The 25,639-nt window shown below is 42.9% G+C and overlaps 3 protein-coding genes across 3 annotated transcripts in view; 2 read left to right on the top strand and 1 right to left on the bottom strand.

The window, feature by feature from the left end:
• Nucleotides 1-9,507, top strand: part of LOC108599515 (protein still life, isoforms C/SIF type 2) — a 51,983-nt gene extending 42,476 nt beyond the window's left edge. The window contains 10 exon segments of the mRNA XM_033293397.1: nt 34-146; nt 1,716-1,891; nt 1,959-2,096; nt 2,178-2,335; nt 2,391-2,759; nt 2,888-3,134; nt 3,237-3,279; nt 3,281-3,511; nt 5,113-5,570; nt 5,655-9,507. Of these exon segments, the coding sequence (XP_033149288.1) occupies nt 34-146; nt 1,716-1,891; nt 1,959-2,096; nt 2,178-2,335; nt 2,391-2,759; nt 2,888-3,134; nt 3,237-3,279; nt 3,281-3,511; nt 5,113-5,570; nt 5,655-7,120 (3,399 nt within the window). The 3' untranslated portion in view covers nt 7,121-9,507.
• A 3,928-nt stretch (nt 9,508-13,435) lies between these two features.
• LOC108600944 (dnaJ protein homolog 1) lies at nt 13,436-15,699 on the bottom strand. The gene is made up of 2 exons (XM_017988787.2): nt 15,520-15,699; nt 13,436-15,120 (listed from the first exon to the last, which is right to left on the bottom strand). Exon 2 carries the CDS (start codon nt 15,089-15,091, stop codon nt 14,027-14,029), a length of 1,065 nt encoding a protein of 354 aa, XP_017844276.1. The 5' UTR covers nt 15,092-15,120; nt 15,520-15,699; the 3' UTR covers nt 13,436-14,026.
• Nucleotides 15,700-16,455: 756 nt separating this feature from the next.
• LOC108600116 (ubiquitin carboxyl-terminal hydrolase 47) lies at nt 16,456-25,202 on the top strand. The gene is given in 11 exon segments (XM_017987490.2): nt 16,456-16,658; nt 19,451-19,699; nt 19,761-21,292; nt 21,350-21,749; nt 21,809-22,087; nt 22,089-22,724; nt 22,914-23,945; nt 24,007-24,133; nt 24,200-24,270; nt 24,329-24,462; nt 24,519-25,202. Coding segments are annotated over 10 exon segments (4,632 nt in total). The 5' UTR covers nt 16,456-16,658; nt 19,451-19,489; the 3' UTR covers nt 24,730-25,202.
• The last annotated feature ends 437 nt before the right edge of the window (nt 25,203-25,639 follow it).

Raw genomic sequence — 25,639 nt, 5'->3', positions numbered from 1 at the left:
CTCTAATATTTATTATAAAATTTATTTTTACAGAATGTGCTATTTGCCATAGGCTCCGCTTTTCTCTATTATGTCAATCACTTCAAGCTGTACTCATCGTTCTGCGCTAGTCACAGCAAAGCTCAAAAGGTTCTACATCCAAGTAAGTGAAAAATAAATAAAAAAAAAAATATCACAAAAATTAAAGCAAATTTGTGGCTTTAAGATTTTGCTGTTTATTATTTGTATAAATTAGTTGGCATATTCAATGTTGATTACGCATACGCACTGTGCGCCCAAACAATAAAAGCTTTTGTCTGTCAACCCTGACAAAGTTTAAGACAACTTGGCGACACTATTGCATATTTGTGGGACTCGAAATGGCAAAATCAAACAGCAAAGTGTTTCGCCATATGCATAAATACATATATTATGAGTAGAACTAACTGGCGCTATAGACATGCGAGCGAGGAACTTTCGACGCTCAACTATTGCAATCAGCGTAAAGCGTCAAAGTCTATTTGAGTTTTACAGTAGTTGGAGGCGAAAGTTGGCTAAAAGTCAAACAACAGCAGCGACAAGTTACGAACAATTGGCAAACTATGCGCTTCAATTGTTAAGCATACGCACTGGCAGCCAACCAAGCAACCAACCAGCGCTTTAAATCATTTTCAAGTTAAATGCATAATTACAACCGCAAATGCGGCAAATGTGTTGCTGGCAAATTCATATTCATGCCTCGGCAGCAACTGTCAAGTATCTTTTGTTAATTAAACTTGTAGAATTATGACACGCATTGGCGCTGCCGCTGCTGCCGAGAGAACTATGTCACAGCTATGCCCGCTGGAGCTGGGAGCTGGCGCAGCAGCCAAGCGGATAAAAGGCAGCTAAGTTGACTAGCAGCAGCTGGGACTCTAGGGGCTTAGAGAGACGACAACATGTCATAATTAAATTAGACTTAGTCGCAGCTTAAAAACACTCGAGCAAACAGCAAGCAGCTGTAAGTGTGGGCGTTAACTAGTGGGCGTGGCACACACACAGACACACACACAAAGAAAAAAAGCAGCTAATTGTTAGGTAAAAATTTAAGTATATCAATGCAATCAATGGAGGCAGCACAAAAACTTAAAGCTACAAGCGACAGCTGCAGCGTTTAGAGAGTGGAACGTGGCAAAGTGTAAAATGGGCGGCTGGTGGGTGTGGCACTCGACTGCACTTGGCTGTTGCACGCAATTTTATGCAAAAAGTTGGCAAGGATAATTAATTATAGCAAGAAGTGCACTTAAGTGCCTTACAAGCTAAAGCAGCAAACGCTTTTGGGCATGGGGCGGGACTCGGGCGAGGGCGTGAGCGTGCGCTTGGGACGTTTAGCAGGTTAGCAGAAAGGTTGACAGGCGCCATTAGACGCAAATCTGTGCAGCCGACAGGCTTTGAGACTCTGCGCTGTGCCTTTATCAAAGCTTCGCTCTCAGCTGACAATAAGAACAAGTTAATGACATTTTGCTGTCAGGCAGGCTGCTCCTGCTGCAATATCCTTGTAACTGCATATCCTTCTTGCTGCCTGTGCAGGTTTTAATGGGCGTTTCGCTTTGCGCTTTGCTTTTGCAATTAATGGCAACTCAGGCGCATTGAATGCAAATCAATTCAGTTGCAAATTGAAAGCAGACAGAGACACAAATCATTTGTCAAATGTCTCAATTACTCATTCTCTCACTCTCACTCACACACACACACAGACTGAGCGTGGTATGAAAGGAATTCCTCGCCGCTCGCAATCCCAAGCAGCAGCACAGCAGCACCTTGGAGTCGTATCTGATCAAGCCCATACAACGCATACTCAAGTATCCGCTGCTGCTCCAGCAGATGCGCAACCTGACAGACCAACGCGCCGACGAGCACATGCACCTATGCGGTAAGTCCAAATCCCCAAGCCAAGCTCAAACTGACCCTCATCCTTCATCTTTTCATCGTTTCTGCAGAGGCGCTGAAGGGCATGGAGAAGGTGGCGGAGCATATTAACGAGATGCAGCGCATACATGAGGAATATGGCGCCATATTCGATCATCTGTTCAGGCAGCATCAAAAGTCCTGCAAGCAGCCAATCGACTTGACTCCAGGTGGGTTAAAGCAAAAGTCGCTTACTCAAGCTCAAGCCCAAGCACAGGCTCAAGCCTCAAATACCACTGCTGCATTCCCAGGCGATCTGCTCTACTACGGCGGCGTGGAGTGGCTCAATATATCCGATTTTCTGGGCAAGATCAAGAAGGGACTGGAGCTGCACGCCATGTGCTTTGTCTTCAAATCGGCGGTGGTGTTCCTATGCAAGGAACGTCTGCGCCAGAAGAAGAAACTAATGGTGAGCATCAATCTCCATCTTTCTTCGCTATAAACTAAATTCATTTGCTTTGCAGGGCGTCTCGAGCAAGAACGCACCCAATGAGGTGGAAATTATTCGCTATCAGGTGCTCATACCTGTCACCGAGGTGCAGGTACGCGCCAGCTCGGCCAAGGACATGGACTCGCACTTCCTTTGGGAGCTCATACATTTGCGCTCGCAGCTGCAGCGCCGCTCCGAGAAGGTTTACGTGCTCTCCAACAGCACCGCCGACTTCCGCAACGCATTCCTCAAGACCATTAGGCAAATCATACGCGAAAGCGTGCGCAACATGTCAATTCCCATGAAGAACTTTGGCGGCAGCTCTGGCTCCGTCTCGGGCCTCTCCAGCCAGCTGGGCGGCTATGCAGGCAACTCGCAAACGCTGGAGCGACCCAAGCAGCAGGTACGTCCGTCCGTCCGTCCGTCTGACTGTCCATCCAGCATCATTTATCAACTTAAGCTATGTGCAAACGATTAATTTTCTGTTTGTCCACACTTCATACCCAACTCGCTCTCTCTCTCTCTCTTTAGATTACCATTGTGCATGGCTCGCATACGCTGGGCAAGCCGAAGAAGAAGTCTGGCTCACAGCGTCACTCGGCGGGCAATATTGACTATGACAATCTGTCGGGCAGCCAGGAAGGCGATGAGCTGCCGCCCAGCGTGGTGGGCGTGGTGCATTATGCGCCCACGCACACGCAAAGCCAACAGATTCAGCCCCAGCCAGGCGGCGGCGGCGGCTTTCGAGGTCGCAGCAAAACTCTGGGCGATGTCACAGGTGGGTAACTGAATGGAGCAGGGATTGGGGTAGGGGGTTAAAGTCACTTTTGCTAGCTAACAAGTTGCCACATCATTGCATCCACATCATGTCATCAAATAGAAATCATTTACTCCTCCGCAGATCCACAACAGCAGCAGCAGCGCACAACAACAGCAGTCGCAGCAGCAGCAACAAGCACACCCACACCCACACCCGCATCCACATCCCCGTGAGCCACCGCCGCCACCCATCAGGCAGCCGCATTTGCATCATCACAGCAGCGACATTGAGCGCATCGATCCGGGCACCAAGTCGGAGGGCGAGGAGGATTCGCAACAAGGCACAATCAGGCCCAAGGCCACGCTGGGCCGTACACCCAATCACCTGACACTGAGGTAAATCCCACAAGTCAAGCCACACAGTATATATCTAGCTAATCAACAAACAAGATGAAGAAGCCTTGGCAATAACTCATGAATTAACTAATTAAAAATTAATGCCAAGCACACACACAGTCGAACTCGAACTTAAAGCCAGAGCACAAATTTAAAGCACAATTCATTTGTTTGCTTGCTACGACTAACACTAGGCTACAAATATTTATTAAATAAAACATAATAAACATAAGTCTGATTAGTTTTCCCTTTGAGCATAAATTGAAAATGAGGCACAGTTTTGATTCAAGTAAACTCCAATTGAAGAATAAAAGTTCTTATAGAGCCTTCAAACTTTGTATGAGCAAAACTAACTGTTTTACTTGCATTTATAACTTAGTTTCATTAATATATATTGAGCATAAAGTTTACACTTTTACGAGTAATATATGCAATTGTTTATACAAATCAGTTGGCAAACTACAAATGATATAGTCAGTTTTATATATTAATATATATTTACATATTAACTTTTGTAGCACAAATTTAAAGCAAATGATGGCTCAGTAATTTGTATTATTATATTTGTAACTCAGAATTAATGTTTATAGTAAAGCTGAAGCAACAAAGACGTTCAGGCTGGGCTCTGAAATATTTTATTGAACTGCTCTGCAATCATATCAAACATATTTGTATCAATTTTTAAATTAAATAATTGAACGTAGCATTTGTAGAGCTAAACACACATATATATCAAATATAATATATATATAGGACACACATATGTTCATGTGCTAAGCCTGAAGTCAGTCTCTACTCTAGCTGGAGTCATCACATGGTACGATGCACATTGAGCGCTCGCTTAGCATCAACGCATCACGCAGCGACGCTCTCGTTTAACTGCCGATCGACTCCAGCGCAAGCGAACGAGAGACAAGAGCAGCTCTCATTAGCAGTGGGAGGCTGCCGAGTAGAGGAGAGCAGCTGTCCTAGCATTTGAGAGAAGGGCAGTTGACATGAGTGGGAGGCTGGCAGGTAGAGAAGAGCAGCTCTGACATGAGTGGGAGACTGACTGGTGCATGATACAATAAAGTAGCGGATTGCGCTCTTGGGTTCCTTAGTTTGTGCTGGTCGCGAGCGATTGAAGCTAAGTACCCGAAACACTGAAAACGAAGAGCTCAATCCGTTACCTTGTATTATTGTATTGTTGAGTGGGAGACTGCCAGGTAGAGAAGAGCAACTCTCCTAGCATTTGAGAGAAGAGCAGTTGACATGAGTGGGAGCTTGGCAGGTAGGCAGCAAGCGAAGAGTCCTCGCCTAGTCAGTTGTGCTTGGACTGTTGACGACTCCACACGTGCTGACTGAACTGCCACTCAAATAATAATAAATAATTCCAATGAGTTTTTGGCGCCAAACATTTATGATAGTCAGTTAATTATTTGTAATAAATAATTTATTGGTTTACACGCTTTGCGGCGAGTTCGACTGTGGCTCAAGTCTTGGCAGCAAATTGAATTTCTCTGATTAACTTTATATATAAAATGAAACTAACTTAGCTAAACGTATTAACGCTTGCCTATTGCTTGATCTATTGCTTTAATTTGGGACTGAACAACATTTAGCACCACATCGACGCTATCGGTGGGCAGCACTGGCAGCCAGGCGCGCTTGATACAATCATCGCATCCGCCGGCGAGCTATCAGCCGGTGCTGATGAAGGATCTAGGTAAGCACTTGCCCGACGAATCCGAGCTGGAGTCGGAGGCCGAGGCACATGCCGCACAGGTGGCAGCCAACTTTAATCTAAGTCTAGGCAGTAGCGGCAGCTTGTTTGCCCAGCAGAGTAGCGACCAATCAATACCAATACCAATCCCGACCCCCACACCTCAGACCCTCAGGCACTTGTCGCCGCGGCAATCGCCACGCCAGTCGCCCAAGCAAGAGATCGAAGTGATCGAGATCTTTGAGTCAGAGTCAGAGCGGCTGGCGGCCTCACAGCAGGTGGCCGTAGTGCATCAGCATGGCAACCAGGCCAGGGAATCTCAGCACAAGCGACGCGAGCGCGAACGCGAGCGTGAACGTGAACGCGATAGGGAGCGGGAGCGGGACCGGGAGCGCGACAGCAGCAATGGCAGCAGCTCGGATATTGAGCAGGTGAACGAAGTGGACGCCACGGCGCGCATTATGGACAAGCATCTGTGCGAGCTGGAGCAGGAGGATTTGGCAGCAGGCACTTGCGACATAGCCGCCTATATGGCCAGCCTGCGTGAGAAGTCCTTCGAGCATGTCGCCGAGGCTGAGGAGACGCTCGATCCGCAGCAGAACGACTCGAGCTTGTCGCCCGAGCCGCAGACTGTGGTGGAGAACACCCAACAGACTGTCGTGGTGGACATAGAGTCGCCCTCGCGTCCGGCCACCGAGTCGGACAGCACTGGCGGCAACACCACGGGCCCCTCGGAGCGCTCCGGCGATGAGACAGAGACAGAGACCAGCTCGCTGGCCTCGCACATTGTTGTGATTGACAAGAAGGTGGACAAGATCTTCAAGGCCAAGTCGCCGGAGCGTGCCACAGGCACCAAGCCCAAGACCAGCAAGCGCCAGAGCATCTACATATCGCCGGATCGCGCCAAGTCCCAGGGCAGCTCGCCAGTGCGCATTATAAAGATCAAGTCGCCGCGCAGCAGCGTCAGCGAGCAGGGCAAGCGTCTGAGCATCTGCAGCAGCAGTCGCGACAACTCGCAGGATCGTCTACAAGGCCGACGCACGCCCAGTCCGCGGCGCAGCTCCGAGGGCGGCGGCGGCATACTAAAGCACACTACGACTCCAGGCGCAAGCATTTTGAAGCCACCAGCTAGTCCGGCCAAGTCCAAGAGTCCCGATCGCAGCTGCCTGAAGAAGGGCGGACCCTCGCACGTCTGCGAGCCCAGCGGCTCCGGCTCTGGCCTGTCGCCGCGCATCTCGCCACGCAGCAGCATTGATCATCTGTCGCCGGATCGCGCCAGCATCTGCCAGCGCCACTCGCCGCGCAGCAGCTTCGACAGCCACGGCGGCTCCGATCACAATCTGGACGTGCCCTATGCGGGCGGCTCACGCAAGCGCAGCATGTCCGCCCACGGCAGCTTCGAGACGGGCCAGCAGTCCTACGCACAGGAGACATATCAATACTATCCCGTGTATGACAATCAGACCTGCAGCGATCACTACGTGGCCGCCGCGCCCACCAGCAGCCGCTACAATGCGGGCCACGCTGGCAATGGGCGCAGTCGTCTGAGCAAGTCGCTGGAGCGCACCGCCAGCCGCGACAGTCGCGACAGCAGCAACAACTATCGCGCCTATGGCATCTCGCCGGAGCGCCCCAGCCAGAGCTACGTAGTCTACAGCTCCGGACCGCTGCGCTCGCAGTCGGCGGAGAACAACTTCTCGCAGCCCATCTACGATGCGCTGCCCAGGCATCCGCCTCAGCAGTACATGCCCATGATCAACTACATGCAACAAGCAGAGCAGGAGCTGAGCTACGAGCCGACGCCGCCGCCGCACGCCTGCACGCATGAGCCGAACTATCAGATGAGCTCCTCAGCTCCGGAGTACACCACTTGCATTGACTGTCTGTATCAGAAGCGACCCTCCTAGCATAAGTCCCGCGTGCGGCAAAGTCGCACGCGGAAGAAGACGCCACGAGGCGGCATCGTCATCAGCCAACAGCCCACGGCCAGCGGCGGCATAGGCTACTTGCCCGAGATGGGCGCAGGCGCAGGCGAATGCCCGAATTCCGGCGGCTGTGTGGATTGCCATGACTACTTCGAGATACATGTCTAAATGGACAACAACAGCAACAACAACAATTCCAACAATTACAGGCTGAGAGAAAAACAGGGAACTAACCAAAGATAACACGAGCAACAACCCGAAATGCCTCAAACTAAATAAATTAACTACATAACTATTAAATGCGAATAAATATTTAAAACTTTGCGCCCTAAATTACAGATATACGTAAACTAAACACACACACAGACATTTATAGGGGAGACACACACAGACACTCAAGATGATAGTTAAACAATAAAATGCACAGTTGCTGTTAAACTAAGTTAAAGTGAGCTACTAAACACTAAACTAGTTCTTATGAGCAGATGTCGAAAGTTTTTGCCGCTGCAATCAGCAGGTTAATTAAGGTTGGCCATGATTTGCAAGCGGTATACACAACGTATACGCAATGCAACGCATATGCAGCATACGCAGCGTTGCACACACAATACTCAAGTGGTGTAATTATGTGAAACTAACTAAAGTTGAAATTCGTACTCGCACATAGATACATACATACAAACAAACTATATAGAACTTTTCTCTACACACACACAGAGCAGTACTCACTACACAGCTGGGAGTAAAATTTGTTCCGAGAAAATGTCAGCAAACTGTGTCACTGACATGTTTCCCCAAGACTTGATGAGCAAATTTTTAATTAATGAAAATGCAGCTGCTGCTAGCGCATATATTTTAATTTAAGTCTAAGTGAAAATGCGGGTTGGCAACATTCTATAGGTTAACATTATACAACAAACTATATAACTAACGGAAATCAAATGAAAATCAAATCAAATATTTATTATATATGTACTTGTAGTTAGTTAGATAAAAGTCTCAGTCTAAACCAAAATTAAACAATGTTGTGACAAATAATTTGCATACTTTTATAATATTTTATGAGTTTATTGTTCAGTTCAGACATATTTCAGTTAAATTAGGCAAATTTAACAAATACAATAAATGCAAATGCAAAGTAAATGTATTGAAGAATGATAATCGTAAGTTGTACCTCAATGTTCAGTATTAAATACATAAGAGCTACATATACTATATACATACAAACTATATATATATATATATACCAATCGAGCAGGCAGATAGACATCGCGCTCAAATTAACAAATATTCTTAGACGTAAGTTTGGGTGGCAGCCAGGAAGCAAATACTAATTATTCAGGCATTATATACAAACAGAAACCCAACACGGACTTATAGATCAAATGTCAGGTTGTTCAAGCGTAAAAGCGTAAAAGTATTCAAATAAATATACATGCATACATACAAATATTAATTAAGCTATTCAACAAAACTAAAGCATAAAGATAAAAACCAAAAAACATTTACAGTTTTCACTGGGCTTTACAGCAGCAAAATCAAAATAAACTAAAACGAAAAACAAAAACCAAACAGAAGTAAATCAAAATAAATAAATAAGCATTCAACTAACTACATGTGAAGGATTAAAATAAATATTTAAAGCATAAACCCTAATCAAATATGAATCAAAATATAAAATAAAATGTGTCTAAAACTAAAACTCAATGTTGCGAACAAAATTGTTTAAAATACCGTAATACCACAAAATGAATAATCAAAAACACTAAAATCAAATCTAGCGCGAGCAAAATCAACAAAATACGTAAACTATATATAATATTTAAGCACAAAAGTAAACACACGCTCTAATTAACTAAAAACGTAAAACTAAAAGCGAAATTAAATACAAGCAGCTCTTTGGACAGCGACAAATTTTCGAGTAAAATGCATTGCAGCGATTCCCTGTGCCCACGCCCACGGCCCACGCCCACGCCCAAGCCACTGACCCGGCCACCCCTTTTTAGTTTCGAGTAGGCGCCCCACCCATTATATATATATATAAATTAGTTGTGTATTCATTAGTTATAGTTTTTAGTCATATTATTAGCAGGTAAGTGTGCATCAATGTAATTAGGCGCATATTGTGTATTGTATATTTAATTAGTAAATTAATTGAATTAATTATTAAATGAATACAACGGGTGATATTTAATTTTGTTGAATTAAATTAAATTATATTAATTGCTGGACAGCCATAAAATCAAATCTGATTTATTATTGTACCTAAGTCACACACACACACACACACACAATGCGTTGTAAGCAGTACACACTGTACTACACACACACACACACTCTATTAACTCTTAGTTGACATCGCTTGATATCAAAAACAATTCAAAAGAAACAGAATTTTTTATACAATTTAAATCCGTTTTGCATTTTCTAGCAAGAGAATCTTTTTAAATGAAAACTGTGCCAATGTCAACTTTAATTTAGTGCCCAATGCATTAAAGCAAATGTTATGCATATATATAAACGATATAATATATATATATATTTATATGTCTTATGGTTACACACACGTGCCCCCGCAATCAATCGCAATTCAACTCAACTCTCGACCCCAACTCTCCAGCCTAACAACAACAGCAACAACAACAACAACACTTACAAACAATTTGGCAAATACTTATCGCAACTAAATTGCAAACACTACTATAGTTTATTTATTTTCGTGTCCATAGGTTACAACTTTATGAACGCACCTTTTACTTATACTATATGGCTTTACTTTACTTTTCCAACAAATCACATCTACACATGTTTCATTTAATTTTTGCATCATTTGTAACCTTTTTAACCAAAAATGTTGGCATAAATGCAAAACCGATAAATGCAATTCGAATCAAAACTTGTATAAACTCTAAATACTAAAGATATATACAGAAGAAAAGCTACAAATTGAACAAGTGCCGAGACCAAGCGATGTCAACATTTTAGCCAACAGTACTCAATTTTATACGCCTACCCACCCCAACCTTTTCTAAAAAACACCTGCCCACACACCAACAACACCCCCCACAAATATCAAAGCTCTATGAACTTAGTTAATTCTTATTAAGTAGCTGCAAACCAAAGCTTTTAAACGTAGTGCTCATTAATACATTAACTAATTAGTTTTTGCCTTACATTTTATTTAAGCTTAAACCAAAAGCGTTGCTTGCATGCCTTTAACATAAAAAAAAAAACAGAAAGTAACGTAACTGCAATTGGAACTCTAATTAACAAAGCTTTTCTATTCTTGCCTTGCTCAAACGAAAAAACCAAAAACAACAAAAACTATAAACATTTATGCAACGAAAAGTTTCAACAAGTTGAAAATTTTTGTCATATTTTTTCATATATGGTTTCCATTGTATCTTTTCTTTTTCTTTCATTTAATTGTAGGGTCCCCGGTGTGGAAACCACGAGACATGATAAATTTAGGCACAGATCCACAGTCAACAACCCGCAAAGACGATGTGAAAAATTAAATCAGAAAAAGCAAAACGTCACATTTAGTATGAAGCTAAGCAAACATAAGAACTCTTAACTCTCTTAACTAATTGTCTTTTGTTCCATCGAGTGTAAGAGCAACAACAAACCCTAAACAAAAACAAAACTACACACACACTCAAAAAATGCAACAACAATTGCGAATGCAATGCAAAGTTTTAATAAATTGTTGAAAGTTAAGCATAGAGAGCACACACTCTCACACACACACACACACACATCGAACAAGTTTGTTGTTTCTTAATTCGTTTTCAAAACAAAACTCTTGAATCGCATTCGTTCGTTCGTTCGTTCGTTCGTTTGAAGGAATAGTTTAAACAAATAAATAAAACAACAAGACTTTTGATTTACATATATGTGTACGTACTTATTATCGGAATGTATTTAATGTGCAAAACATATAATAACTGTATACATAACGATGCAATGAAAGCAAAGGATTTTGAAAACAAATTTAATAATGAATTCTAGTATGAACAAATTCAAATGCATTTGTCGCTGAAAAAGACTTGAAAATAAATTTCGATTTAAAAATAAAAATAAACACACACACACACGCATACATTATGAGAAGATAAAACGTGAACAAATTGAAACATTGATTGTACTTAGGCTTAGAGAATTTAAAAATAAAAACAAAACAAAATATATTTAAAAATGCAACTTTAAACAAGCGTTCTAAAAAAATGAAAACCAAAATGAAAAGAATTTAGCCATGTAAGTCACAATTCACATCTACACATACTCGTATAAAAACGTAAACAAGAAAAGAAAATTCTGCAATGCAAAATTGATTAGTTTATAGGAAAGTACACTGAAAGAAATAAATAATAAAATAGCAAAAACGAAACTCACACGCAGCAAATAGCAAACAAATTTAGTCAAAATGTTAAATGGTAAACTAACAAGTAATACTAAACACACAACAATTTCATACACTTGAAGAAAAAACTTACAAACACACACATGAACACATGCATGGAAAATTGCAAAACTCAACTTGTTAAACGCAGTCAAACATTTGAATAAACTAAAAAGTATACAAAGCAAATATATATAAAAAAAAACACAAAAAATTATACACACATAATGCAAAAAACAAACAACAAAAAAATAAAAACATTCTTCTAGCTAAATTACAATAATATAATATTTAAGAACTTCACTCGAACAAAACATGCAAGCATAGGAAAATTCCATAGTCAAAAGAAAAACCAAAAACAAAAAATTATACAAAGCACATTTTGCAATTTTATTTGATTTGCAAGCATTTTCATTAAACAAAGTAAAATAATAAAGAACAGAAATAATAATTATATTGGTTGTGAATGCAGCTTTTGAAAATTTTTGAAGCCCCAACAACAAGTAAATCAATTTTCCAGTTGCAGAAATTTCCAGTTGTCGTTTAGGCAACTGCAGTATGTGCCAAAGTGTTTTTTAGTTTTTCTCAGTGTACTTGTACATTGTCGCATTAATTTTGCCAAGCCCCTCCCCCTTTCCATTTCAACCATACACCAATCAAGAATAATAATAAAGAAAAATAATCGAAACATAATCAAAACATTTTTAGGTTTCCAATCAAATTGAATTAAATACGAGTATACAATGTAAACTTTAATTAAACTACAAAAGGCAGTAAATAATAAATAAACTTATGCTATATATAAACCTAAGAACGAAAACTATATGTGCTGTAGGGTGTTTACCTGTATGTGGCGTGGGGTTCTGTCCATTTGCAAACGCATTGGTGGGACTCTCCTTGATAAGTTTGGAACAAAAAATATGAAAAAAAAATCAAATAAAATACGAAAAATATTAAACTAAAAACAAAAAATATACATACATAGTTAAGAAATACAGAGCAGAGAGCAGAGAGCCAGCAGCAGGAAAACTTTAGTCAATGAAAATAGTTAAATTATAAAAGAAAGAAAAGCTCATTTAATAAAACGTTGTTCATTCAAGATAATAGCATCAACTTTTTTACACATTTGACTAATTTTAATGCATTTTAAATGAAGGTAAATACATATTTATGTATTTGTATAACTATTAATAATACAAAGTAATTTAGTTTTAGTTCAAACTGAGGCCAGTTCACATTTTGAATACGGCAATGTGTTTAACAAATTGTTATTGAGCATTTGATTTGCTTAAACAATTGTTAGGTTTGATTAGTTATCATTTGGAGAGACAAGTAAGCGAATAAAGGAAATGCAAATGTATTACAGTTAAGTGCATAAGTCAGCTAACACACGCAAGATTAGAAAAAACAACAAACACACAACAGTAACAAAAACAAAAACAAAAACAAAAACGAAAACAGTTAAACAGCAACAATTCTAGTTATAATGAACCAATGAACAAACATTGCAAATTCAATTTTTATTATAATAATGTTAACACAGCTGCAACAACAACAGCAAATGCAATCGATGTTAATATTTTTTGCAAAGAGAAAGCAACAACAACCAAATATACAAGTACACAATGAAGAAGAAGCAAAACAAAAAAAAAACGATAAGAAATAATAATTATACAATTGCGTATGCAAATTAAACACTCAAAGTAAGGAAAGTGAAAAAATATGTGAAAATAAATTAATTACTAAAAATCCTTTTGAAGTGAACAAAAATAAAAACAAAATGTGAAATAACATTTGCATGCCCATTTTAAAAGATGCGCTGATGAAATATTATTGTTCACAATTATACACTTGAATTTTCATTTAAATAACTTTTATTAAACAATTTTGTTTTCTTTAGTTTTGCTTTGTTTAGCTTGACATGTGTTTGTTTATGGTACTAGAACGTACTACTCCAATCGCATGTTAATAAATAATTGGAACACACTGTTATTTTTTTCAAGGTACAACGCAGTGCTTTGAGGGAGCCAAGTTGGAATGGGAGAGTACAGTGTTAATTGGATATGTGTGGCTTTGTCTTTGGGGGGGTGGAGCACAAAACAATTTGCAGTTACATATTTTGGTATCTTTTATTGCTATGCTATGGTTTACAAGATCTTAACTCTTCAGTCTCCAGCACAAAACACTAGCGTGTTAACCATTTGTGTTTTTATGTGTGTAAGTGTATCAGTATTTTGTTTGTTAGTGTACTTATCTTATCTGCGAGAATTCTTGCCTTGCTATGCTATCGATCATTCATTTATATCTACAGTTTGTTTGGCAGAGTATCTAGTTGTGCCATAAACCAAGCTCGATTTTGGCCATAACCTTTACACTTAAGGGTCGCTTGCTTGACATTAGGCAATCATAGGGTTAACTAATTAAACTTAAAATAAATTTAGAACATACTATACAATTGTGTGGCTAGGTGACTCGTCCTCGCCCACTTAGTCGGGTAGTATTTCCGCCAGAGTCATCCGCGCGCCTTGCGGCACGGTGTCTGGGAATATGATATCGAAGGCGACTATCAGATCGCCACGGCGGGATGGTTCCTTGGGGAAGGGCAGTCCTCGTCCGCTAATACGCTTCACTGTGGTGGGTTTAATGACTTCGCCCTTTGTGTTTATCGGTATGCGCTCGCCATGCAGCGTTGGCACTGTCATTGATAATCCGCATAGCGCCTGCTTCAGGCTAATCTCTGCAATGTAGCGCAGATCGCTGCCCTCGCGTTTGAAGTACGGGTGTGGCTTGTCGCGTATGATGAAGATTATATCGGCTGGCACCTTCTGTGGGGCTTGGTCGCCCTCCTTGGGGAATGTAATCTTAGTGCCCGCCTTCCAGCCAGGCTTAACTGTAATGCTGAGCACCTTCTCCTCCTTGCGCGCCGTGCCCGTAGCCATGGACATGCGCGATATTTTCATTTTCTTGGTGCAGCCTCTTTCGATCTCCTCCAGCGTTACATACAAATCATGCTCGATTGGTGGATCTTGCTGTTGACGTTTTCGACTGGGGGGCGCTTGGGCATTGAACGACTGCGAGCGGAAGGCACCGCCCATGGGGTTACCGCCAAAGCCACCGCCGCCACCCAACATCTCATCGCCGCCAATGTTGAAGAAGACCTGCTCTTGTGTACCGTCTCCGGATCCGCCGAAGAAGGCGCCAAATGGATCGGCAGCTCCAAAGATGTTCGGCGAGCCAAAGAACTGTGCAAAAGTGGCGCGCGGATCGCCGTGGAACTGGTAAGTGTAGCCTCCGGGAGGTTGGGGGCAGCCATCTGGTCCCGATGGGCCGCCCTTCAAGCCGTCTTCACCATACTGATCGAAAATGTCGCGCTTCTTCTTATCGGACAACACCTCATATGCTTCGGCTATTTCCTTAAACCGCTCCTCGGCCTGTGGACTCTTGTTCTTGTCCGGATGGTATTTGAGGGCCAGTTTGCGGTACGCTTTCTTGATGTCATCATCTGTGGCCTTCTTGTCGATGCCCAAAATTTTGTAGAAATCTTTGCCCATTTTGTTTTACTCTAGCGTCGTGCACTCAACTGCAAATAAACAAAACAAAGCACCAAATGTTTATTATTATATTATTCGTAACTGACAGAACAGCAAATGCAAAATTAAAATCACAAGGGAACGCGTACAAATTGTTTTTGCTTTTCAATGCGCGCGCGTCTCAGTAGAATTTACTAGAAGCTTCGAGTTGTGCAACGACAGCGAAATGTATCTGCTGCCTGTAGCTGCCGTGTTGTCAACTTGCGTGTGTGTAACGGTGACGTCGACGATAGCGTATCTACATACTCATTTATTGTACTATGTATTATTATTTGATTGTTGTATATTATTGCTTTATTGTTCACTTGTGGTTTTATTTTTTGACATTACAGCTGCACAAATGCCACATGAAAACATGCAAATTTCAGCAAAGATTTGCTTTGACTTACCTTATTTGTTGTTGCTTGTAAATACAGCTGTTTAAATGTTTTTCCTGATGCTCTCTTCTTGTCTAAAAAGGCTTTTCTATCTTCTGCTTTAAATATTTTATGTAGTTTCTTCCAATCAATGGATTCTTCCGTGCTCAATAACACTATCTACTCGCTTTGCTATTTTTCAGATAAAATGATTTTTTGGGCAGCTACGCACCCTTTATATAGACTCGCACAGTCTCTTCGTAGAAATTTCTCGAAAGTATAGTATATTCTAGTAAAGAGTAGTGTATTTTTTTACGCATACTACCTGGTAACACTGGTCACAATTTTAACCTGGTCCTACTGGTCGCAGTTTGAGAATTACTGTAAGAATTAACCGCGTAACTCATTAGCAATAACTACCTTAACGATATATTAATGTATAATTTTTTTATATTTTTGACGCACAATGGTAGTACTGGTTGCAGTTGAAAATGCTCAATGTTTTTCGCACTAAAGGGCTACCTGCAACCGTGCTCAATAACGTTTGGCGCGAAAATTCAATTTATTTTATCATATACGTAATTCATGTATTTTTAAATTTTGACAAAATATACGCAGTGAAATGCATTTATTTTGTTATGGTGTAAAAATAAATGCCGTTTAAGTTGACAAGCATTTCCGATTGGAAAACTACTGTGGAATCGATGTTTTATTGTAAAAAAGTACTTATGTTATCGATAAATCACCTGTGGATAGTGAGCGCGGCCTGTGGTTATTGCTGGCGTCGCACTGTCAACTAACATCTTATAAAAAAAAAAACCAGCAGTAATAATGTGTTTATTAATATAATCGTTATTCCATGTAAAATTTGTTTTGATATTTGTTATATGTCGGAGCTGTGAACTAATTCAGTTATTCTCTGTTCATATTGCATGCAACTCACTGTCATCCAAGCGGTCATCATATTCACCAAAAAAAAGTAAACCGCAGCCGAACAACAAAAAACATTTGTTTCATTTATAAAAATGGTTGTCGCTCGGTATCAACGTCAAGCATCATCAATTTAGGCCAGTTTAGATAGCATAAAATCGAACGCATCGTGTACGCTGCAGCCGTACCGCCGGATTTTGCATTTCACCCACACACAATATTGCAACATTTTCACAGTTCAGGTAAGTGAAATCACTCATACATACATATGTATGTAGCTACACATACATCTGTATGACTGCTTTAAGTGCCGTGTACATACGACATATATAAACATATTCACGTATGGAGGTAAATACGCACAGTTTTTGGAGCCGCTAGAAGGACGGACAGCCTGAACTAGTTTTCCAATTTTTTTTTCGCTTATGCACTGGTCACATGTGACACATTCCAGCAGCGAAGCCTTGACCGATCGCCCGCCTGCCCGGTTAGGGCCACCCCCCCATTGAGTATTGCGCAAACAAGAAAGAAATTTGCCAATAACACGCAAAGTTCAGCCAAGAGCGAATGAGTATACAATGTACGTAGATGCCGGTACACACAATCAGCGCTTCTTAGTCACACCTGAATCGCTTATGGCTTTGGATGGGGGAGCGTAGCAGCCGCAGCAGCAGCAGCAGCATCAAGCGGACAGCAAACAAAAATAGTCATTCATTGGGATATGACTGCGAGCGGATCTAAACATTACACAAAATCACTTTCGCTCTTTCTCTGCCGTTCTTGCTGTTCAAAGAATTTGCCTGAGATTAGGCACAGTGCGCTTTTCCAATAGGCTACGCTTTGATAATAATGCGTCAGCAGAGCTTAATAAACTCTGCCACTGCCTTACTCACACACACCCCATTATCGCAATATGCAATATAAACAGTTGTGGCTAATTGGCCTGTTGTTGTTATCAGTGCGTGCAGGGTCTGAGCAACAGCGTAGCGTACTCAACTGGGCGACTTGGCGGCAGCGATGATGGCAAGCGATCCGCTATGATCGTGTGCACTCTTTGGGGCGCCAGCAGCTGCGTCAGCTCGTGGGATGTGGTCAGTACTCGTATACGCGTGAAACGATGTCGTTGCGTTAACGGGGGCGCAAAGATCTCTTACGCCAGAAATCATAGACGGTAAAAAGCAGGCATTAAGTGTGATTATAAAAATATATATAGTATATATCTATACCACTAAGTAGTGTGTGTGTGTGTTTGTGTGATTGCTTCAAATGGAGTTTCTTAATGATCAAACGTGCAAAATAATTCTTCTAAAAATAAATGCCACTTTTAAATAGAACGCTTTCGTAATAAACGCAACTGCAACTCTCGTCTATAACTCGAACTAATTCCTGTGCTTTGCATGTATGGATATATGCTTTATATGTAGGTCTAGAAGAAATCAGAACTATTTGGCATGTGTGGCGCAGACATGAAGAACTCAATTGTATTGAAATAGTTTTTAAAAATAGCTCAACTATATGCGAATTGAAAAAAAAATATAAAATTATACACACATATAGATGATGTTGGGCACACACACATGTTTAACCCACTGAGAAGCTTCAACTGAAAATGTTGTGTAAATATTGATGAGATTGTTATGCATCTTTATAAGATATTGAAACTGATCGAAAACCTTCGGATTTACAGCTTTGAATATTTGTTTTTCTTATGCTCTCTCCCAATGCTTTAAAGTGTTGTATATTGGCTGTCGCCGCCTGTTTTTATTTTTAGACGCACAATTTTTTTCATCAGTTTGCTTTTTATTTTGGTTTCTGTTGCTTTGGTTGCGTATTAGCATTTTTGGATTCGTTGTCTGTCTTTGCATGTGCATATACATATATCTGTATCTATATGTTTGGATCTGTATACATCCAACATGTGTTTGAAATTGCAGCTCATTTGCCTGTCTGGTCAAAGCCCCTGCTCTGCTTCAGTGTTCTGGCCATGTTTGTGACTATTTTTATACATTTTCTATTGCTAACTAATTGCTTTGGACATTTAATTAAATTGCAATTGCAATTGCACTTACGCTAATTTTATCAATAAACATGAAACATCTCTGTGGCTTACAAGCAAATGTTGCAATAACGCAACTGTACACAGATTCGTACTATATGTATTCATTTCATTCCCAACAAGAGCAGCAAAACAAATAAAACTCAAGATTGACAGACGACAGTTGTGAATATTGAAAGATATGGGGCACAGCAGGTTCCAAAAAAGAATTTTAAAAAAGAATTAACTGCATTGAATATTTAAAAGCAGCTGACAAGCTACATTAATTCAACGATAAGTAAATAATATTTCTAAAAATGTTCTTAGTGCGCTGCACGATTTCCAGAAGATTTTCGTGCAAATGCAAATCATATTTCATTATATTATAGTGTAAATATGTAGAATGTGCCCATGACGCGTGTTGCAATTTGCGCATTGCGGTCAAGCAGAGGCGCCAAGCACCAACTGTCGAATATGTATTAAATTTGTATATATTTATTGTACAACTTCCGTTGTGTCCACTGTTCTTGCCACTGCCCCATTGCCCAACGACCATTGCTTAAAAGAAAGGAAAGCAACTTGAAATGACATTCGCTTGGACGGCGAGAGCAATTTATGCGGCAATTATGACGCTTTTGCCGAAACTTGCAGCTGAAAACTGAAGAAAATTTCGTTTCTGGAGCGCAGTTTGTTTATAAAATTCCGCAGCATGTTAGTCATTTTCCTATATATTTTTTTCGTTGGTGCCGCGCGTACAAATAAGGCGCGAAAAGCACATGAAAATTGCTTTATTTATGTCTATCTGTCTGTCTTTCTGGCTGTGTGTGTGTGTTGTGGTTGTGGGTGCGGCGGCTTCCTTGTTCAAGCAGCTACTCACTGATATGTCAGTTTGTAATTTGTATATTTATAGCATAAAATTATTAAAAACACAAAAAAAAAAGCATAAAAAATTATCAAAATTTCTAAGTGTAAATTAAAAGTGAACTTTGCATTCGGCAGGCCTTCAAAGCATTTTAGATAAACAACGCGCGCCAGGAAATGGCCGAACAGGATAACAGCAAAAAGGACAGCGAGAGCAGCAGCACACAATGCGCCGTCTTTGACCAAACCCCGGGCTCACAACAAAAGAAAATCAATGTCATCGTGCGTGCCCAGCACACAGTGGAGCGTGTCATAACGCAAATCGGCACACAGTTTGCCTACAACAAATTCGAGCTCTTGCTGCAGCCACATGGCAACAAAGATCTGGTAAGCAAGCGTCCATTACTCTCTGCTCCACTTTGCTTATTTCCCCATATGTGTGTTCTAGGTGCATTTAAATGCGCTCGCCTCACAGCTGCTTTACGATGTGCCAGGCTTTGAGCGTCAGCTGAAAAACAATCTCGTTCTGTTGCCCGAGGGCAGCTGGGATGGCAATGTGTCTAAGCGCTATGAGCTCACCGTCAAGAAGATTGCCAGCAAGCCACAAGCGTCGGAGTCCGCAGACAGCACAGCAAGCCCCACTAAGAGCACAGGCGAGAAGAAAAAGAAGTCGCCTAGTAAAACTGGCGAGAAGAAGAAGAAGTCACCCAGCAAAACAAAGTCAGCCGGCACAGGCACAGGCGAATCGACAGCCGAGTCCGGCGACAGCAGTCCCGTTAAGGTCAAAACTGTAAAAATTAAAAGCAAAGTCTGCGAAAACAATGTGGATCATGTGGTTGAGGCCAACACACAGACCAGCAGCTGTGCCACCAAGCTGCCCATTGATGAGCTGACCAAAGTGGAAATCACCGAGCATCTGCAGCAATTGCCGCAACAAAATCGCATACTCATTTCGCCTGTGCACGATGCGCCTGCGGAACTGTTCAACATCAGTCCCGTTTCGGATGGCGAACAGCTGTCGGACGATGACTTGGCCTTGGGCGCCTCTGCAAGTCCCACACAGCTGAGCCCCAACTACGAGTTCGGCAACGCCGGACCCACTGAAAGCGATCTGTTGGCCAACAGCGCAGCAAACGAGATTCTGCTTGCTGGCGATTTGTCCGACAACGATGAGCAGCCAACTCAGCAAGAGAATTTCTATACTCGCAAGTACGGTGGCGACGATGTGCCCTCTTGGCAGCCCGCCTACAACAGCATTGCGGAGTCTGTGGCCGCCGGCAACAGGAAGGCAGAAATGCAACTGAATGGCGGCTCGCGTGGCTATGTGGGCTTGGTTAACCAGGCCATGACCTGCTATCTGAACAGTCTGCTGCAGGCGCTCTATATGACGCCAGAGTTTCGCAATGCGCTCTATCGCTGGGAGTTTGACAATGACAACGAAGCCAAGAATATACCTTATCAGTTGCAAAAGTTGTTTCTCAATCTGCAGACATCACCCAAGCCCTCAGTGGAGACTACAGATCTGACGCGCAGCTTTGGCTGGGACTCGACGGAGGCCTGGCAGCAGCACGATATACAGGAGCTGTGCCGCGTCATGTTCGATGCACTGGAGCACAAGTTCAAGAACACCAAACAGGCGAATCTCATCTCTACGCTCTACGAGGGCAAGATGAACGACTATGTGAAGTGCCTGGAGTGCAACACGGAGAAAACGCGCGAGGATACCTTTCTCGACATACCGCTGCCAGTGCGTCCCTTCGGCAGTAGCTCCGCCTATGGCAGCATTGAGGAAGCGCTGCGTGCCTTTGTCCAGCCCGAAACACTCGATGGCAACAATCAGTATCTGTGCGAGAAGTGCAAGAAGAAGTGCGATGCTCACAAGGGACTCCACTTTAAGTCATTTCCCTATATACTGACGCTGCATCTGAAGCGTTTTGACTTTGACTACCAAACCATGCATCGCATCAAACTGAATGACAGGTAAGTCTAAATGACAGTCCCAGTCTAAAATCGATCGCCAACCTGCTTCTTTTCCAGAGTGACCTTTCCGCAGACACTGAATCTAAACAGCTTTGTGAATCGCGGTCCTGCGGGCGAGCAGTATCACATGAATGGCACCAGCAACGTGGACGACTGCAGCACGGCGGACAGCGGCTCGGCCATGGAGGAGGATAACTTAAGCAGTGGCGTAGTCACCACGGCCAGCTCCAGTCAGCATGAGAACGATTTGAATGATGAGGATGAAGGCATCGACATGAGCAGCAGCACCGGCAAGAGCGCTCAGCTCAAGCAGGAGGCTCAAGCGGGTCCCTATCTGTATGAGCTCTTTGCCATTATGATACACTCGGGCAGCGCCTCGGGTGGCCACTACTATGCCTACATCAAGGACTTTGAGAACCACAAATGGTTCTGCTTCAACGATCAAAATGTGTCGCCTGTAAGTTGCCAGCTGGCCCAACTAGAGATTGGAATTTAGTCTCATATTTTGTTTTGCAGATTACGCAAGAGGATATTCAACGCTCGTTTGGCGGTCCTAATGGCAGCTACTACTCGAGTGCCTACACATCCAGCACCAATGCCTATATGTTAATGTACCGTCAGGTGGACCACAAGCGCAATGAGCATGCGGTTAAGTGTGCCGATTTCCCAGAGCATATCAAGTCGCTGCTGCCGAAACTGCACGCCGAGGAGGAGACGCGCGTCACACGTCTGGGCAGACATGTTACCGTCACAGATCTGGCGCTACCTGATCTCTACAAGCCGCGCGTCTATTTCCTACAACCCAGCGCTGAAGAAGCTCAAGATGACGCGCGTCTATGTATCGCAGAGCTTTGATATCAATCTGGTGCTGCAATCTGCCTACGATATGCTCAATGTGGAGCAGTTTGCGCCATTGTCGCGCTGTCGTCTGGTGGCCTATGACTCGGCAAGGGACACCATTATACAATCGCTGGAGGATACCGATCCGGCACTGACAGAGCTGCGCGCTTCAAAGAATCCGCTGGACTTTTTGCTGGAGCATCGCGCCGAGGATCAACAGTTTGAAAGCTACGCCAGCGATGGCGCCACCTGGTATGTGTATACGGTAGATCTCGCCAACAATGCGCTGGACGGTCCCTTCCTGATTTACTCAGCAGCGCGGGACGACAGCGATCTGCAGACTCTGCGTCGCTCCATCTCGATGCGTTTACACATTGACGAGCAGAAGTGCCTGCTGGCCACCGTGTGCGGCAGAATGCCCAAGGCGTTTGTGGCCTACGATCCCCAGCCGACGTTGGAGGCGCAACAGCAGCTGCAGCATCTGGCCAACACGCAATACAAATATTTAACATACTTCTACTTAAATGTGCCTAACACCGATGCCTGCAGCCTGGAAATGTTGGGTGTGCCCAGCTGCGATATGCACGCCGAGGTAAGAGCAACAGCTGCGTAGTTCTCCTTCACATGATAAACAGGCGTTAGAGATTATTTAATTTTGTTTGCGAGTCTCTTCAAGACGGATTTGGGTGATGACAGCTCTTTTGTTTTTATTTTAGATGCAAGCATTTAACCATGTATATTATGAAAATGCGCGCTCAAGTGATCATTCTACTCTTTGCAGGCTGCCAATGGCAGCGCCGGTGGAGATGTGGTGGATGCTGCCATGATGAATGGAGTCCATGCAGTCAATGGCATCAGCAATGGCATGGCGACGCCAGAGCATGCCAGTGGCAGTGCCGCAGCCGGAGCCGGAGCCGGCAATAACGACTGTGATTGGCGTCCCCTGGCGCCGCTAGCAACGCCCGGCCACGAGTCCAACTCGGAGGACAGCAGCCTTAGCGATGGCGACCGCACGCTTGTGGAGAACAGCATGCAGCATCGCGGCGGCGGCGATAGCCAAGTCAGCTCCACCAGCCACTCACCGCAGCTGTCCAGTCCCGAGGACGAGGCGGCCACTCATGTCACCATGATGCGCGTTCGTGAATTCTGCAATGGCAATGGCAGCTATGCCACCGATACCGGTGACACCTGCTCCAGCTACAGTCCAACCGTGCACTATTTCCACGCCCAAAAAATAGAACGTGTGGACGTGTCCACCACCACTACCAGCACGAGTACAGCCGCCAGTAGTCACCTGTCCGACGACGAAGCGCAACTGCGCAAGCCCACGCAAGCCTACAAGCTGCTGGTGGGCAAGCAGATGCCCATGACTGCCTTCAAGCGACACATCGAGCAGCTGATACGCGTGCCTGGCTCCTACTTTAAGCTACAGAGCAAGCATGACGACACCCTGGCCAACACCACGCGCACGTTAAATGTGGTGCTGAACGAGGGCGAAACACTTACCGTAGAGCTCGGCAAGACGTTGCAGCCGGACGAGCACAAGGCCAAAATCTTCTTTTTGCGTCTGGCTGAACTGGACAACGAGACGGCCAAGCTGCCCTGCGCCTGCGAATGGGTGTACACTACCACAACTACCACGGCGCAGGCCAAGCAGGATCTGGTAGCCAAACTGCATCGCATCGATGCCAAATATACATCACTGACAGTCGAAAACTGTCGCATCTGGCTAAAGGGCGGACGTGCCCCCATCCGACTATTGGCTAACGATGATACGCTCTACAGCGACTTGCGCTCCACCAATGCGGCTGAGGTGAGCTTGAAATCAGCAGCATAAAGTAATTTGAAGTAATATATTAATCCATGACTTGCAGTTCATAGTGCAAGAATGCGAGCCCGAGGTAGTGGCACAGCCTGATGAAGACTCCTTGACCATATTCGTGCGTCAGTGGTATCCAGATAAGTGGGAATTTGGCAAATTCCAGGAAATTACAATGGACAGTAAGTGGAAATTCGCTGCTAGAGAATTCAGCAATATTTTTAATTATTTGCTTCTCTTTTTTGCAGAGGACAGCGAAATCAAAAGTTGTTTATCACAAATATGCGACATCCCCGTTGACCACTTAAGTTATTTGAAGGTGAGCGAGGCAGCAACTCACAACTCATAATTCTGACTCACGTTAGTTGTCCTTACAGTTAAACAGCAATTTTCCCTGCACAAGCATATCGGCAATTAGTGTTAATGAGAATATGACCTGGCTCTCAGTGACGGCGACAATGGAGACATATCCACTGAACACGTCGCAATGCGCCAATATTTATTTGTACAAGTAAGTCCAAACAAAAGCTTCCCATTGAATTCCATTCCATGTTCGACTTTTTGCAGAGATAAGCGCGTGCCGGTGCGGGAGCTGTCTGTGGATGAGCGCCGACAGTTAACTAACAAAGAGAAGGCGCGTCTGGATCGCTTGGGTTGCATTTCAACGACACGCTATTCGCAGCGTCGGGAGCGTGCGCTCAAGATCTATTTGGACTCGCCGGAGAAGCCTAGCAATGTAACGGCGACAGCGCCTGTGGACGCGTACATAGATAACTAAGCGTGTGGCATCGTCAACATCACCGTCATTATTAGTGTCGTCGTCGTCGTCGTTCAACCTCAATTTAAATTGCTTCTGCCTGCTTAAGATTTGCTTGTATAACCGGATGCATAAATACATACAGCAAAATTGAATTCAACTATAACTAGCCAGGCAAAAGATTTATCTCTATGATGGTGTCAATTATTTTTTTTGTCAATTTCTGTATTTTCATTCACTTTTAATTTGTTTTGTTTTCAACGTGTTTGTGTTGCAACCGAGTGCTGTCCAGCGGCGTCATAGGGGGAATGGGGAAATAGATGCAAAAATTAAATAAAAATGTATAAATTCTTGCAACTTTTGTAATGCATACAAAAGAGTTCAAAAATGAGACTGTGTACAATTTTAGGAACATGCAAGTAATTCAAAATAAACCTAAAAAAAATTGTGAACATAATTGCAAAAAAAAGAAACAAAATAAAACCCATTTGTATTGGAATTAATTCTTAATTTTTTATTTGTTAAAAATATTCGATACTCTAAATCTAGCTCCAACAGCTAGTGTGTGGATTTGATATTATGCATTTGTCCGATCGAAAGCAGGGGCTGTAACTTATAGGATTCCCTCCAAGATGTGCCATTCTTTTGTTGTTTGAACACAGGTTGGGAAGAATCGATGGTTTTGACAAAGAAAACTGTGTTCTTTTTGTATAAAAAGTTTTATTTTTAATACCTACTACGCGCGGTTTAAACGACTTTTTGTTTCTTCTTGTTGAATAATTAAGCATTTAAAAGATCATAGTTTCTTTTTCTTTTAATATTACATTTCTTAGAATTAATCGTTTCGTTGCATTGCTTGAACAAATCGAAAATCAAAAATTTGTAATTTAATGACAAGATCAGTACGCATTTCAAAAGGAGGGAAACTATT

This window comes from Drosophila busckii, chromosome 3L, assembly GCF_011750605.1.
Source record: "Drosophila busckii strain San Diego stock center, stock number 13000-0081.31 chromosome 3L, ASM1175060v1, whole genome shotgun sequence".
Classification (NCBI taxonomy): domain Eukaryota; kingdom Metazoa; phylum Arthropoda; class Insecta; order Diptera; family Drosophilidae; genus Drosophila; species Drosophila busckii.
The sequence above is the reverse complement of the archived record's forward strand: the minus strand, read 5'-3'. Positions and strand labels throughout refer to the sequence as shown.

Coding starts and splice junctions, on each gene's coding strand:
- LOC108600944 (XM_017988787.2), bottom strand. CDS start 15,091: ATGGGCAAAGATTTCTACAAAATTTTGGGCATCGACAAGAAGGCCACA.